General features: G+C 37.8%; 1 protein-coding gene across 1 annotated transcript in view; it reads right to left on the bottom strand.

Annotated features, from left to right (window-relative positions):
* Positions 1-17,535, bottom strand: part of LOC136866805 (kinesin-like protein KIF20A) — a 430,278-nt gene that overhangs the window by 18,958 nt on the left and 393,785 nt on the right. The window contains exons 27-28 of the mRNA XM_068226714.1: positions 10,651-10,679; positions 10,491-10,558 (exon numbers count right to left, since the gene is read on the bottom strand). Coding sequence (XP_068082815.1) covers positions 10,491-10,558; positions 10,651-10,679 — 97 coding nt within the window. The remainder of the gene's footprint in view (positions 1-10,490; positions 10,559-10,650; positions 10,680-17,535) is intronic.

Raw genomic sequence — 17,535 nt, 5'->3', positions numbered from 1 at the left:
TACTACGAGTTTATTTTTAATGTGCACGAGTTTGCGGTTACTGATCACTGATACTGAGGTTGCTGTTGGACGACTGCCACTGCGAAGTATTTGCTGTACGAGTTCTTCAAGGGTGCATTAGTGCACAATTACCGAGTCATGACGAGTGCATTACTCGTTAATTCACGTTCCCGGTGAGTGGTTGGTGGAAGATGCTACACGGTGTTCTTTTGTGAGTAAGACTATGGATTCCTCGCCGAGGAAATGCACACTGTGGGCAGTCTTTTATACGTGTAATTTGGAGATAATATGTTGTGCACAGAACTAATTACGACTTGACGGAAACGTAGCTGAAGTGCTCATTACTTGCTCATTCTTTGAATAATACGACATGCTTGTCGTTATTTATTAAACCCGCAGCAGACATTATACATTGTGGATGTGTATGGCTTAGTAACAGAGTATAGTGAGGTACTGTTTTTTTTTTTGGGTACAGTTGTGACATGTGGTCAGATTCCACGGTGATGATGCCATTGTGCTAATTTATTTAAGGTTACGAAGGGACAGTCTTCATATCCGTAGAATAATCAATTTGAATCTTGGCCTTCAGAATTATGGACAGTTGCGGTATATAGTTTGTAGATATGGTTTATATATGTTTATATTAGGCTCATCACGTATGATAATTGTTGGTTTATGTTTTGTTTTATTTTGTTTTTGGGAGTAAATTGATGTAGTGAAACTAATGGTAAATTTTTTATAAGTGGAGTGAGGAAACACCTGGCATGCTACCTAAAGTTAATTTCAGGTGTAAATAGCAACAGGCAAGGTTGTAAAGTAAGTCTGGAGCCTCGTCAGCCTGATGACCGTCGCCTTGGGAGAGGGAGTTGCTCGTTGCTCTACAAAGTTCATTATTCCTGTAATTGTTTTTGCAGGTGGCGCCCAATCTTGTTATTTATACTTATTTTAGTCACCATTCATCCATTTAATATTTTCAATAGCTTGTACAATGTTAACTCAGAATGTTGAGGTTAACACTTTTAACATGTTGGCATGTTTTCTGCTCCGAATGGAAAACGTCAATTCGTTGTTCGTAAGGTGTCGGCACTTCTTCGGCAACTTCCGTGCTGTTTCCATTCCAACATATAGCCTAAACGACGTACTTCCCGTGAAGTAGGATTATAGTTACAACACTCCGCAATACTCATTCTCTTTGTTATAAGTTACAAATACAGTACGCGCACATATGTAATTCTCTCTGCACTATACCGGTACTAAAAATTATTAGGCATAGATATCAAGGATAATTTAATAAAAAACCACCTATTCAATACTTTCCACGTTTAATGTGGTTATTATCTACATGATTTTATGTAGACTTATTTGGTCAGGTACATGTTTCACCCATTATTTTGGGCATCTTCAGCCTGTAAACAACCTTTAGGTCAAGGTTTGGGACCTTTTTAACCAATATAAACATACCAATATATACACTATATACAACATATACATTATATACAATATATACAAACATAAGTCAATACAGTAAAGTTTTTTTTTTTGGTCCTAATCTATCTAATATGGAAAATGTCCAAAACTAAAATGGATCTTCTTTTCGGTGAAGAGGATTGCATATCGGGGTTTATGTGACCCCTATATCATATTAAGTTCTTGACGTATCGTGTCTGGTGACAGGATGTGTCGTCGACAATAAGTGGAGATTTGAACTGATTGTAGGTTGGTCAAGATTGAAAATATAAATTTAAATTAAATGTGTTTTAACTTGGCAGTCCTATTCTGGTTAACTTAAAATGTTCAAAACTAAAAATAAAATGAAACGGATCTTCTTTTTTCTTGAGAAGGGGTGATATTAAAACTGGAGCTTGTTTGAGCCACGATTTTCATTTTCATGTTCTTGACGTAACTAATATTTAAATGTGTTGTCGTGCACAAGTGGAGATTCAAAAGCCGATTGTTGTAGGTAGACTGGTCAAAAACGTTGTGAATGAAACTGTTAGCGTCTTGACTTTGGGTCTCATGTAACGTCAAGGAATTGACAAGAGTACAATATTTAGCTGTTTCATAGTTTTAGGCTGCTGCTTAATTGGGAAGAAACATCCTAGATACTTGATACAGTCTTGTGTGAAAATTGTTCCTGTTGATGTGTTGCTTGGTCTTTGGGAGGGATCTTAAGAATATTTGTAATGAAGTAGAAAAATAATTTTGAATTAAAAATTTTTGAGCACGCGTTGTGATAAAATGTATTAAATTAACACCTCTTAACTGTAAAATGACTTACTTGTTCAGTTAATACTAGATGGATCTGTCTGTTCCGGCAGCGCCTGTCTTATCACCATTTCTACTCCTGGTGTTGTACTGGTGCGGTAATGGAGGGGCGGGGCATGGAGGGAGAGTGGGGGTAGGCTGGTCTATGGGCGTGTGTGCTGTTGCTGGAGGGGAGTTTCTAGAAGCAATATGGGCGGGTTTAACTTTTGGCATGATGGATGAAGCATTTGAGTGTGGAGATTTAAATAATTGAGGGATTTTGTTTTGATCTGAATTCACGATATTAATTAATCTAGGTGTTAATTCGTACAAAGGATTTTTAATTTCATTGACGTCATTGAGATTTTCATTTTTATTATAGGTTTGGTCTAAAAAGATGTGTAGGTTTTCCAGTTCATTCATTAATTTCCCTTTACCTATGCTTCTAATGATGGTAAGATCTTTCTCTATGGATGTAAAGTGATGGCCCGTTTCTCTCATATGTTGGCTCATCGCTGAGTATTTATTGTGTTTTTGAGCGTTATAATGTTCCAGATATCTCGTGTTAAAGCTGCGGCCAGTCTGTCCGATATAAGAAAAACCACATTGTGTACATGTGTACTTGTAACTAAAAATTATTGTTGGAGCAAGGAGCTTACTCTGGACTTAATTAGCCTAATGATATATATTTTTTTTTTTTTGCTAGGGGCTTTACGTCGCACCGACACAGATAGGTCTTATGGCGACGATGGGATGGGAAAGGCCTAGGAGTTGGAAGGAAGCGGCCGTGGCCTTAATTAAGGTACAGCCCCAGCATTTGCCTGGTGTGAAAATGGGAAACCACGGAAAACCATTTTCAGGGCTGCCGATAGTGGGATTCGAACCTACTATCTCCCGGATGCGAGCTCACAGCCGCGCGCCTCTACGCGCACGGCCAACTCGCCCGGTCCTAATGATATAATAGAAAGGCCTTGTTTGTAGGAATGTCTCATCAAAGGAATACAGAGATAAAGCGAAGAAAGCCGACAGTTCCCAGGAACTCGAAATTATCTATAATTGTTCCCGCGAGTGCATCGGGAAAAAACTAGCGTCCCTCCGCTCCCAGTACAATAGAGAATTGTAAAAAGTTCACAAAAGTTGGACGTAGGGGGCGGACGAAGTTTATACTACATGTGATAAATCTCATAATTAGACCGTATTGAAGATAATGTATTAAAGTTAAAAACTTTTTATTTTATAACCACCTATTCAATACAAAGATAATGCACTCAATTATTTATAAAATATTCATGAGGTACATTGGTTAATAGGACATGTTTCGTTCGTCTTTGCGAACATCAGCTATAAATAACAAAGCCTAAGGTCAGGGCCCTGAGTTTATTTAAATGGTTAAAAATGTCGTTATATTAAAAGAATGGTAAAATTGTGATAAAAGTAGTTGTATAGTATTAAAATTAGACTGTAACATAGTATAACGATTAGCATCAAGAATTTTTCATAAAGTACAATGAATATTGATAATCTGAAAAGTAAAAACGATCATAAGGGTTATTAACCTTTACACTGCTACGCCCGAGATATCTCGGGCGTGGTAATGCGCCACGTCCTTGCTGCGCCCGAGATATCTCGTTGGTAACTTTAGCTAAAGTTCTGAACAGGAAATATATACCTTTGGAGTTTCCTTTGTTTTTCAAACTTGAGAGGCAGTAAGCTACATCTTTTAGTAGCATAATGGGCCATCAGTCAAAACGGAGACTGCATTTTAACGCTATCTACGGTCAAATATCTGAAATAATGCACTCAGCCCAGCGCGCAATCTAGGTTGGCAGTCCCGCAAAGCACCTGTATCCAGGGTTTGTAAAAATGGCTTCAAGTAGCGGACGGCGCGTTCTTTCCGAGTTCGAACTTATAGAAGCTGTGAATACCCTTGAATCGGAAGATGAGTACTCAGATATCAGTGATTTGGGTAGTGATTACAGTCCTAGTGACAGTGATGAAAGTGATAGTGCAGAGCCTCCACAAACCAGGAAAAGAATTCGTTCTGAACCTGATTTATTTCAATGGCGCACGGGTAATATGTTTAGTCCTGTAATACACAGTTTTGATGACAGTTCATTGGGTATATCATTCGGTGTGATTCATGATGAACCAGCAGTTTTAGACGTATTTCAACGCTTCTTTTCAAGAGAAATTATGGAGCATATAGCAGTTGAAACAAACAAGTACTTTGTATTTGTTACGCAAACAATGCCACCGTCTCCAAGTTCAAGGCTACAGAAATGGAGGGAAACCACGCCTGAAGAACTGTACGTCTTTTTCGCCGTGACAATGCTTATGGCAAGAATGAAGAAACTTACAATTCTTGAATACTGGTCAACTGATCCTCTAATAATGACCCCGCAGTTCTCGGATTTCATGTCTAGAGACAGGTATCTCTTATTATTGCGGTTGTTACATTTCAATGACAACAACAGTCAGCCTGGAGGTGACCAGTTATATAAAATAAAGCCTGTAATTGACCATCTCAGAAATAAGTTCAGAGAAATGTTCACCCCGTTTGAAAACATTTGCATTGATGAAAGTTTGACGCTTTTCAAAGGCAGGCTTTCATTCATACAGTTTATCCCATCTAAGAGACACAGATTTGGAATAAAGACATTTGTTATCTGCGATTGTGAGACCGGTTACGTGCTGGATTTTATTGTTTACACTGGGTCAACTACAGAAATAATTCCTGAACGTGAATTTGGGGTATCAGGTGCAGTTATCTTGACGCTAATTGAAAGGTACTTGCACAAAAGGACATACATTGTGGATAGATAACTGGTATCCAAGTCCACAACTGTACGATCACCTACACAAAAACAAAACCAACACATGTGGTACCGTCAGGAGAAACAGGAAGGGTATGCCGAAATTTACTACAAAATTGAAGAAAGGACAAACTGAATCAATAGCGACAGATAACATGATTGCCATCAGGTGGTTCGATCGTAAGGAAGTTTGTATGCTGACCACGCGACATACAGACAAAATGATACCTACAGGGAAGGAGGACAGACAGACAAGACTGCCTGTAGAGAAACCCAGTTGCATTGTTGACTATAATAAGTATATGGGTCCTGTTGACCGGTCAGACATGATGACCCGTTCTATAGAGTGTGTGCGGAAGTCAATGAAATGGTACCGAAAGTTCTTTTACCATCAGCTGGACATCACTGTACTAAATTCTCATGCCCTCTTCAATGTCAAAACTGGACAGAACATATCACTAGCAGATTTCCAGCTACAGCTCATAAGGGAACTCATCCAGAAGTACCACGTATCTAGACAAACCAGTAAAAGAGGACGTCCTACATCTGGTGACCAACCACTCAGACTAACAGAGAGACATTTCCCATCCCCTGTACAGCCTACTCCAAAGAAGAAATTTCCTATAAAATGCTGCCATGTCTGCTCCAACACAACAACTGGCGAAAAAAAGAGGCGAGAAACCCGGTACATGTGCATCAAATGTGACGTGGCCCTCTGTGTTCACCCCTGCTTCGAAATATACCACACGTTAGTGAAGTTTTGAAAACGGGCACATTGGAGTGTGTGTTGTAAATTATGAAACAATTTGGTGTATATTAGGTGAGTTGATATTTTAGAACTTGGTGTTTTCACTACATTTCTTATTTTGGCCAACCCTGGCTTAAATTTAATTTTTGTTACAATACTGTAATGTTTCTTGAGCTTTTTATTATGAAATAATTAGTCATAACCGATCTATTCAAGGCGATGACCACTGAGTACTTTGACTATTATGGACAACCCTGATTTGAAAAATAGTTAAAATGTCTCACATCCGTAACTGTTGAAAAAGTGTTGTCCAATTTAGTGAAAATTTAGCACTTGTTAAATTGGAATATAGTTTTTTTTTTAAGTTTTTTTGGGCACACATGGACAACCCTGATTTTTCTGTTATTTTTTGTGAAAAAAATTAAAACGAAAGCTGTTCTGGAATTATTTGCCAATTCATATGAAATATCTTGCACAATTTTCATATTTTTCACGTATTTTGAGGGATTTTATTTTTTAAAAATAATTCAGCACTGAGGGTTCGGATAGTCGCTCACAATATTAGCAGCGAAAAGGTTAAATTAGAAAAGATGTAATAGTAGACATTAAAAAGACTTCGATGTTTGAAGCGTGGATTAATTGTAGAGTTGTAGAGATTTACGCAATCTTATGAGACTGATGTGGTGATAGGAGTGGAATCGTGGTTGAGAGAAGGGGTGGGTAATAGAGAAGTATTTCCAGAAGGGTACACAGTCTATCGTAGAGACCGAGGAGATAAAAAGGGAGGGGGGTGTTCATTCTGGTGAAGGAAACTTATTGTTCACATGAATGGTTTACCGATAAAAGGGACGAAATATTAGGGATAAAATTAGTTTGTGATAATATGAAGGAGGTGGGAATTATAGGAACATACAGGCCTGGAAAAGAGGAAAGAGACATGGAAATATTTGAGAAAATAATAGATTATACTCATAAAAACAATAATAATGATATGGTAATAATTGGGGGAGATCTAAACTTGCCTGAAATTGAATGGAATGGAGCTGCAAGTGAAGCCCATGAACAGAAACTGGCAAATAAGTTATTATGGGAGGGAGGATTTACGCAAGTAGTACAAGAACCGACTTGTCTCAATAACTTACTAGATGTATTCTTGGTTAAACCATGGGAAATTGTTGATAAAACTGAGGTAATTGAAGGAATAGGAGACCATAAGGCTGTAATAATGGATGTAGGACTCGTACCAAAAAGGCTTAATAAGAGGGTTACACAAGACAAGAAATTGTACAGAAAAACTAAAGTTGATGAATTTGGGACTGACCTTAAATCACAATTCAGTCGTTAGATAAGTGAAGGGAGTAATGTGGTTACACTTTGGGCTAAATTTAAAGGAATCATTTGGGAAGGAGAGAAGAGATTTGTACCTGTTAAGAAGGGTAAAATGACCTCAGACCCTGTTTATTATACAAGGGAAATAAGAAAATTAAAAAGAAAATGTAGAATAGTAAACAGGAAAATCAAAGAGGGTAGGGAGAGTAGAGAAACTAGAGAACAGCTAATGAGGGAACTGAATAGAGTGAAAAAGGAAGCAAAAGAGAATTATATGAATGGCATACTTCAAGAGGGTAATGACCACAAAGGGGAAAAGAAAAAGCTGTATTCATATATCAGGAAACAAAAAGGAAAAGGAATCCAAATTCCAACAATGGTGGGAGAAGGGGGTGAACACTATTTAACAGATACTGAAAAAGCAAACCTATTTTGTAGGGAATTCAGAGATGCAGTAGATGATTGTCAGGAGTTGGAAACCGAAACAGAAGATAGAGAGGGAGAGACATAGAGGGAAACAAGAAGCTTCTCATTCACAAATGAAGATTTTTCAGAGAAATCCAACTGCTTCAGCAAGGATAAGCAGCAGGAAGTGATCAAATTACTGGGGAGGTATTAAAGACAATGGGGTGGTACATAGTGCCTTATTTAAAAATTTCTCTTTGACTATGTCATAAATAATAGTGTAATACCAAAGGAATGGAAGGAATCTATAATAATACCAATTTATAAAGGAAAAGGTGATAAAAGGAAACCAGAGAACAACAGACCAATCAGCCTGACCAGTATAGTTTGTAAAATACTGCAGAGTTTAATATGAAAGTACATCAGAGGAATATGTGATGATAAAAATTGGTTCATGAGGAGCCAGTATGGATTTAGAAAGAAATTTTCTTGTGAGGCACAACTGGTGGGATTTCAGCGGGACATATCAGATCAATTGGATTCAGGAGGCCAATTAGATTGCATAGACATAGATCTTTCCAAAGCCTTTGATAGAGTGGAACATGGAATATTATTAAATAAATTGGAGGGAATAGGATTGGACGTAAGGGTTAAAAGTTGGATAAAAATATTTCTAAATTCAAGGGATCAGAAAGTCAAAGTAGGAAATAATGTATCGCAGGAAGAGAAAGTTTTTAAGGGAATTGCAATTATAAACGTAAATGATTTAGGGAACAATATAACATCAAAAATAAGATTGTATGCAGATGACATAATTGTTTACAGGGAAATAAATAACATTGAGGATTGTTCAGAATTACAAAGGGACCTTGAGAGTATCCAACAATGGGTTGAAGAGAATAATATGAAGGTTAATGGAGGCAAATCAACTGTTACAACATTTACAAACAGGAGCTTTAAACCTGAATTTGAATATACTTTGGATGAGGTAGTTATCCCAAAAGATGGCAAGTGCAAATATTTAGGAGTGAGATTTGAAAGTAATTTGCACTGGAAGGGTCATGTGGATGACATGGTTGGGAAAGCATACAGATTGTTACATGTCATGAGGAGGTTACTTGAAGGATGCAACAAAGAATTAAAAGAGAAAAGTTACTTAAGTATGGTTCGTCCATTATTGGAATATGCAAACAGTGTTTGAGATCCTCACCAAGAATACCTAATAAAAGAAATAGATAGTGTGCAGAGGAAAGCAGCAAGATTTGTAACAGGGGATTTCAGGAGAAAGAGTAGTGTATCAGAAATGTTAAAGGAATTTGGGTGGGAAACTTTAAGTAAGAGAAGGGAGAAAACTAGACTTATAGGATTATACAGAGCCTATACAAGAGAAGAAGCATGGGGAGATATCTGTGAGAGGCTTCAGTTGCAAAATAATTATATCGGCAGGACTGACCACAAATATAAAATTAGAAGGAATTTTAGCAGAGGCAATTGGGGTAAATTTTCATTCATTGGGAAGGGTGTGAAGGAGTGGAACAGTTTACCAGGGGTAGTGTTTGATCCTTTTCCAAAATCTGTACAGATATTCAAGAATAAACAGGAACAGAGAAAATAAATGAAAGGTTAGAGGGCATTCGACCAGTACAGGTTATTGTAAATAAAAAATGTGTGTGCATAAATTAACTCCATCTCCTGGTCTAAGCAGTTTGGACAGCCAAAGTAGGGGACTGCCTGTAGGGGTGAAGTACAGTGGGGACTTCGAGGGCCCTGGGACCGATACGGTAGCTGTGAAGACCCTTCAGGAACTCTGAAAAGTGGTGGCAAAAGGGGCTCTGGTCAAGACGCAGCAGGTCGTTATGCTACTTAGGTTCCAGAATGGGTTTAAAAAAAAAAAAAAGTAAATAAATGCAATGTGAAGTTTAATCTTATACCAGATGTATAGTATCATTTGAAGTAATTCCACATACCATATATCAGTTGACTATATTTGTAAGTAGTACAGGAGATATTATAAGTAGAACTTTGTAAACAATATAAATTTATTAAGGATGAGCTGTGTATATAATAGAAAAAATTGTTAGCGTAAATTGTATAATATTGTATTATAGGAAAATTTTCTTCTTGTTAATTTAATATTTAGTGCTTGACAATAATGTATTTTAGTGTACAATTTGCCATCGAGGTAGACACCTCATTTGCAAATAAAGAGATTTTGATTTTTTTTAATAAACAATATGTAAGGGTGCATATATATATATATGTCCAGCATAAATCTCACATGGAGTGACCGGAATTTGAACCACGGTGTACAGCGATGAGAGGCTGGCGCGCTGCCGCCCGAGTCACGGAGGCTCACAAATAAAACAGAATAGGTCAAATGGTTAATACAGTATTGAAGTAATACTTGATTTCTTTTCCGATTTGGTAAAGTATATGTTGGTTAATTGTTATTCTGGACCTTTCGTACCCTGCCCTTTTATTTTCCTGCTTGATGGTCTAAAAACTGAATGTGTTGTTAAATTAAAAAAAAAAAAAAAGCTCAATGTTGCTTATTTAAAGCACTTCAAATTTGCACCATCCACTGACACCTTCAATACATCTGTATGTGATTCTTGTCACCTCCGTCCACTGCATCATCTCGGCTGCATGAGGAATACTTTTCTTGGGCCTTATCGGTCCAAAATACTATCATTATAAAAATATATTTTCTTTTTATCTTCTGGTTGATGCCACTGTCACGCATACTTGGTTGTTTTCTGCTTAATACGAGGACCTGGTTAATAAAGGTTTAGCATGTGATGCCTTGAAAAGCGGTTTATCACAGCTTTATTGCATTTCTAAAATATCACAAAGAGGAAGCCTAATACAAGGAAATGAAGTAACTGTACTCAACTAGTAATGGTTTATCAAGTCTTTGTCAAACACAGTGTACTATGAATTTCACTACTTACCACCTCATCAGATGGCATATATAGTTTCTTCCGACGCTGCCGTGGCTTCTCACACAGGGATTCATTCTCTAAATGAGAGATAGAAAGGAAGAGTAATTAAATGAATCTAAAATCAAGACAGAAATAAAACATACAAGCACAGAAGTACTTTAACACTCACCTGAGTTAGGTAATGCTGCCGCTAAGGATCTGAAACAAACATACAAAATAAATGTTAAAAGCAATAGACACTCCACTACTATTCTAATTCTGGGGTCTGAACTACTACTGGCAAGTATTTTGATTTGACACTAAGTCAATTCCAATGTTTGTCTTACTCTATCCAGTGACAGAGTGAAACTCTACCGACTGACCTACTGCTGATTTTTAATTTTGTTCTGTAAACACTGAATGTAGCACCCGAGACCATTTCCATGCCAACGCTGTACGACATGTACTGCAGAATGGACTTCTTTCCTCCTTTTAAAAATCTAATTACCCATGCCGGGTGCAAATCCATGACCTGGGGATCTGTAGCCTGACACAGCCATTGATCCAAAGAGCTAGAAATTTAGTAAAGAAGAAAACTATATAATTCAACTTCATCCAGACATTTATTATAAGATCTAAACCTTATACTGTTAATATACTGTGGAGTTACAAATAAACTTTCCATAAACAGTCTCCATATGGAAATCAAGCAATTACATGAACAGGAAATGTAAGCGAACATTGCCAAAGACACGAGGAACAAAAATTAGCAAATCCAATGAAATACTTATCATCCATTACCATATCATACAATATCCCGTGTTTTTGTGGATGTAGCCTCCATCACACTACAAAATTTTCTCAAAATGGCACCCATTTGTGTCCTGGACAGCTTTAGGTTAGTTTGCTGTCTGAAGCATCTCTATGGGTAAGTCCAATACTTCTCTTGATACGCTTCTCTTCAGGTTGGCACATGTAAAAATGTACTTCTGATAAACGCTGGCTTTCAGGAGGTCCCACAATCACAAACCTCCGGGAATTAGATTGGGTGATATGGGCAATCAAGCATTGGAAACTATTAGTTACGCAATTGATCCTCACCAAATATGTTACTGAAAACTCTTGAACCTGACGAACAATGTGCAGTGGAGTCCCATTTGGCATAAAAACAGTTGTGCCATCGCCATCTGCTATGCTTATAACGTCTTGCCCCTCGCCTCGACTTCCATGCTAAACAGCGAACAGCTCGTAGTTTACGTTTTGCTCACAGGAGTGCTAGAATTATGTCCCTCTTGACAGATTTCTTTGTTCCACTAGGCTAGAATTTCCCTTGTTAATACATGTGTTTTGGTGATTAAATAAGTGTTTGTGATTGTGAATGAGTTTCTTATTGATCAGCTACGACTGAATAAGAATTACACTTTAGGAACGTAAGGTGTATTTCTATTGCATGGATTCAATTGTATTAACTGTGTTTACATTTTAAAAATTATTTTTAATTATTCTGTGCTTCTGTAGGCCTATGTATGTATCCGGGAAAAGTAATGCTTAATTGTCGTAGATGGTGGCAACTACAATAGTATACTGTTGTGTGCCGTACTGTACGAGTAAGAGAGGGAAAGTAAAGAGGATTTAATTTCATGAATTTCCATGCAATTCTGAGCCCAGACAAATGGCTCAGTGCTATTTCTAGATATGTATTTGTACCCAATTTACAGGCAAGAGCATCATTCATATGCGGGCAGCATTTCAGTTAATCTGATTTTCGCCCTGGGTTGAAAAGAAAGAAACTGAAGGATAATGTTCCTCCCACTGTGTTTGACGATTATCCGGCACATAAAACACCTATTGAGTGACCTGCATAAGCGGAAATGTATCAGGAAGAAGAAGCACAAGAAGATCAAACACCTAAAAAAAAACACAGAAAGGAGAGAAATTGTGAAACATAATATGAACCGTGGAAAGAAGAGGAAGGTGGACGATGAGTACATAGTGACGCAAGTGTGATAAACGGATATAACTTGGAAACAATATTCTCTCACCCATGGGTAAATAATGCAAGTATCGAGCTCGAATTATTATTATTATTATTATTATGACTTATAATCCATGGCTATGAAGTGTTTACATCCAGTTAGTATCATTCTTATTATGACATCATATGTACATGCAATATGATCGCAGTGTTTGTGGGTTTATGTCATGAAACATGCACTGTATATAGACATTTATATGAGCTCAGTTAATGTAAATACCGGTAAATTAATATGATACAATTCATCATTACCTGTGTACGATGTGTAATCCGCTACAGAATTGTGAAAAACACTGTAACCTCCAGAATGGCTCTAGATCAGACAAGATGACGGTAGAATATTCTGCACATTATAACCATGTTCTTAGGCACTCGAGAATTTATTTTGGTAAAGTATCTTACTAGAAGCCTGGCCAGGCACATATATAAAGAGGTGGTGTTGATGGGAGAGACGAGTTATTGTTTAGTAGGAGTTTCACTGGTGAACACGTGTTGTGGTTAGGCTGACATGCCGATGTAGGCAGTCGGTAGTCAACTGTTACAACTGTTTCTAGGTTACAACCTCCAGGTGCTGAGATGGGCAATTGTTAAAATGGTGGCTTGTTGATGTTCTCAGAGTGAAGTGTTTTGCTCGTGATACAGTGTCCGGCTCCATGGCTAAATGGTTAGCGTGCTGGCCTTTGGCTACTGGGGTCCCGGGTTCGATTCTCGGCAGGGTCAGGAATTTTAACCATAATTGTTTAATTCCTCTGGCACGGGGACTGGGTGTATGTGTCATCTTCATCATCATTTCATCCTCATCACGACGTGCAGGTCACCTACGGGTGTCAAATCAAAAGACCTGCACTTGGCAAGCCGAACTTGTCCTCTGACACTCCTGGCACTAAAAGCCATACGCCTTTTTATTTCATTTTTTTTTGTGATGCAGTGATTAAGATTATGTGCATTCAATTTGTGAATAATTGTAAATAAATCCGTGTACACAAGTTGACAGCATTTGTGTGTGTCATTGTGGATACATCAATAGTTCAAGGAAATAATGACATTACTGCTACTCCCGAAACAGAAAGAGGTGATGAAAATCCACACGACGCGCAATGTACCAATCTGGCAGATCATAACAGCAAGTTCATGCTAACAATAATTAAAGTGTTGCAAATAAAAAAAGTTAAACAAATAGACATGGAGGAAGAATACCACAGGAGGCAGTTGCACCAATTTGACAACCAGCACTACACATGTTTAAAAACCAGGCTAGAAATTAACTAACGTAAACCTTCCAACATAAGATGTTCGTTTATTTTGGATCAAATTGTAAACTTTATTAAGAAAATCACACAGATGGTCAGAAAATTCTTTAACACGATGTGTAATGTGGGAATTATTTCACCTAAAGGGTACAACTTTGCTACAAGCACTTTGTTTAAATTGCCATCAAGGAACTCACCGAGCAGTTATATAGGGGAAACATCATCTGAAATAGGTGTAACAGACCTACTGTCGGATTTTTTATTATGGACACTCGAGTTTAGGCTTTAATTACAAACGAACCAATAGGCCTATTGAAATTCGAGTTATACCAATATTTTCCTTGTTTAATTCTACATTAGCGTATATAAGACGCATTGTTTTCAACGTTCATTAAATATTTTTTATTTGTGGTTGTAATAAATATTGCCCGGGTTTTTGGCTTCTTCTCTACGAAGCGCTCACTTAGGAATATATACAAGGAGAACGACTTGTCTGATTCTAATGAAATTTGTATATGTTATAACCACATGTATTTGTAGTGTAATACTCAAGTTACAATTTTTTTCAACCACCCTGAAAAAAGTTCTTATCATTTTTCTAAAGCAACTCTTTCTCAGCCCAGGATAAACGTACAGCAGCAAACTTGGGCTTGTTTTGAAGCACTCAGTCATGGTTATCAGAAACTACAACAACTGTAACCGTACAGTGTGGTATCGAATTTATGAAGAGTAATATTGAAAGGAGGTTTTGTGTACGCCGGACCGTGCGATTAACAGCAGGCCGGGTGGTGAAAACGGGCGCAGTGTTGCCGCGTTCAGTAGTAATCACGCGCGCAACGAACACATCTCTTCGTTTACTTTCAACCTTTAATTTTATTTCCTCTTATAAATTCCACTTCCCATCACCTTTTCTCATAAGGACTTTGGACCTTCAACGGCAGGTTTAAAAATGGTTAACTTCCTAATTTAGAAATATCACACTGTACAATTTTTACAAGAGTTATTTTTATTTACATATATTTACGGTATTTAATTCTATCAATTTTCTTCGTCTGAAAAATCACTTTGCTCCGAAGAATCGCTGCTGCTCTCATTCATGTTGCTTATGACTGGCTCGAAATAAGGGACATTTGCACACAGTCCATCTTTTTTTTTTTTTTTTTTTCAGTAGTGGTCTTCAATTTTCTTCGCGTGTTTAATACATTGTTTCCAGAGTTCAGGGGTCACGGTACGTAAGGCTTCTCGGCATAAAGCGTAAATTGCTTCCATACCTCTACCATTTTCTAATGTGTTAGCGATATTTGTTTTTGCTTTTCCCTTTTACGTAACCACAAATGAGCTCGATTGGATTAAGCTCGCAATGGGCCACTGGTAACCAAATAATCTCTACATCTGGTCGAAGTCGTTTAGTCAGTTGTTCCAGCTTCTTTACCGGCGTTTGAAACTAAGGCCTGGCAAGGACAATCAGCTCTGATTTAGTTAATTTGTTATAATCGTCAACTCCAGGTTGTAGTGAAATATTCTTTGACGTTATCCAATGTATAATTTCACGTTTCAGCCATGACATGTTCGGGTTTTTAGATTAAGGATCGATCCTCGTATGATATGGAGCTTGATCTATAACGACGGCCGAACTTTGAGGAAATAAACTCAGGACTTTCTTGAACCATTCTTCATAATGAGTCGAGTTCATCTCATTCTGGTAATCACCACTACTTTTCTTGCCATTAAAACAAAGTTCTGCACCGTCAAGAAATCGTTCTTCACTTCCGATACGTAAAATTATGACCTGGATGACGTATTTCCATCATTCTCCTTTGAAGCGGCTCCTACTCTCTTCACTGACGACAGCGATAATCCAAGACAATCTGCCACCTTCTGGTACACAGGGAACCTCTTGTCCCCTACTTTTTCCCCTCACATTGAAAGAAAAAATAGCACTCGAAATCATTGCAAACCGGGCGAGTTGGCCATACGGTTACGAACGCGCAGCTGTGAGCTCGCATCCGGGAGATAGTGGGTTCGAACCTCACTGAGGGCAGCCCTGAAGATGGTTTTCCGTGGTTTCCCATTTTCACACCAGGAAAATGCTGGGGCTGTACCTTAATTAAGGCCACGGCCGCTTTCTTCCCATTCCTCGGCCTTTCCTCTCCCATCGCCGCCATAAGACTTATCTATGTTGGTGCGACGTAAAGCAAATAAAAAAAAATCATTGCAAGTTCACCCTCTGATAACGGCGGTCTCGGAGGCATCTTGAAGTGACGTGGTCAACATGCAGAACATAGGAAAACTGAAAATAGCTTCCGGACAAACCAAGGTCACGGGCATTCCGTTTCACAACTGCCCGGGGCGAGTGTACTTTGTTCGTTGCGCGCGTGATTGCTACTGAACGCGGCAACACTGCGCCCAATTTCACCACCCGGCCTGCTGTTAATCGCACTGTCCGGCGTGGACAAAACCTCCCTTCAATATTACTCTTCATAAATTCGGTACCACTCTGTACGGTTACAGTTGTTGTAGTTTCTGATAACCATGACTGCGTGCTTCATAATAAGCCCAAGTTTTCTGCCGTACGTTTATCCTGGGCTGAGAAAGAGTTGCTTTAGAAAAATGATAAGAACTTTTTTCAGGGTGGTTGAAAAAAATTGTAACTTGAGTATTATACTATAAATGCATGTGGTTATAATATATACAAATTTCATTAGAATCAGACAAGTCGTTTTCCTTGTATATATTCCTAAGTGAGCGCTTCGTAGAGAAGAAGCCAAAAATCCGGGCAATATTCACTACAACCACAAATAAAAAATATTTAATGAACGTCGAAAACAATGCGTTTTATATACGCTAATGTAGAATTAAACAAGGAAAATATTGGTATAACTCAAATTTCCATAGGCCTATTGGTTCGTTTGTAATTAAAGCCTAAACTCGAGTGTCCATAATAAAAAATCCGACAGTAGTGAAAGCCAGGCTTCAAGCAGAACAGGAAAGGCTGAATGTTGAAATAAAGTGTTCTGTAATTATTTATGAGATGTCTATCAAACAGCAGCTACAGTACCCGATGATGTACCTAATTTTCAAGATGCGAGAGAAAATGGGACAGTACAGGCAAATAATTTACTGTGCTTCCTGATAAATGATTTATCAACCAACTACCAAATTCCTGTGGCATACTACTTCTTAAAGAAACTTTCTGGCCTTGAACTATACACCCTAACACTGTCAGTAATTAAACAAGTGAAGGCTTGTGATTTTAATAATAAATAATGTTATTTGTTTTATGTCCCACTAACTACTCTTTTACAGTTTTCGGAGAACTTGTGATATTGTAATACTGAGGTTAGTTACCGACAATCACAAAACGAATGCAAACATGATGAGATGACTGAAGGAAAAGTAATAAAGCCACAAGTATGTCATCTGGAAGATCAAAGCAGACCTTTACTTCTAGCTTCCTACCAGTGCTACATATTGAAGAATGTTAGAAACTTACTTCTAAAAAGAAAATGACAGACAGGCATGAAGAAATAACAGGAAGCCATTTAGAAAACTTGTATGAACTGCAATCATGGGAAATAATTAAGTCTGTTCCTTTATTAACAAGGAAACGTTGCACCTACAAACTTCGAGAAGATGAATGTAAAAAGAGCGAAAGAACTATTCTCTATAGTGGTCATCACTACTATGGAATATTTGAAGGAAAATTCTTCCCAGTTGAAAGCACAAGCTTTCAAGAATTGCAGTGCAACTATTACTTCTTTTAAATTCATTAAGAAATGGTTCCGTGTTC

Source organism: Anabrus simplex, chromosome 3, assembly GCF_040414725.1.
Source record: "Anabrus simplex isolate iqAnaSimp1 chromosome 3, ASM4041472v1, whole genome shotgun sequence".
NCBI lineage: Eukaryota > Metazoa > Arthropoda > Insecta > Orthoptera > Tettigoniidae > Anabrus > Anabrus simplex.
Note: the sequence above shows the minus strand (reverse complement) of the source record. Positions and strands in the feature narration are given on the sequence as shown.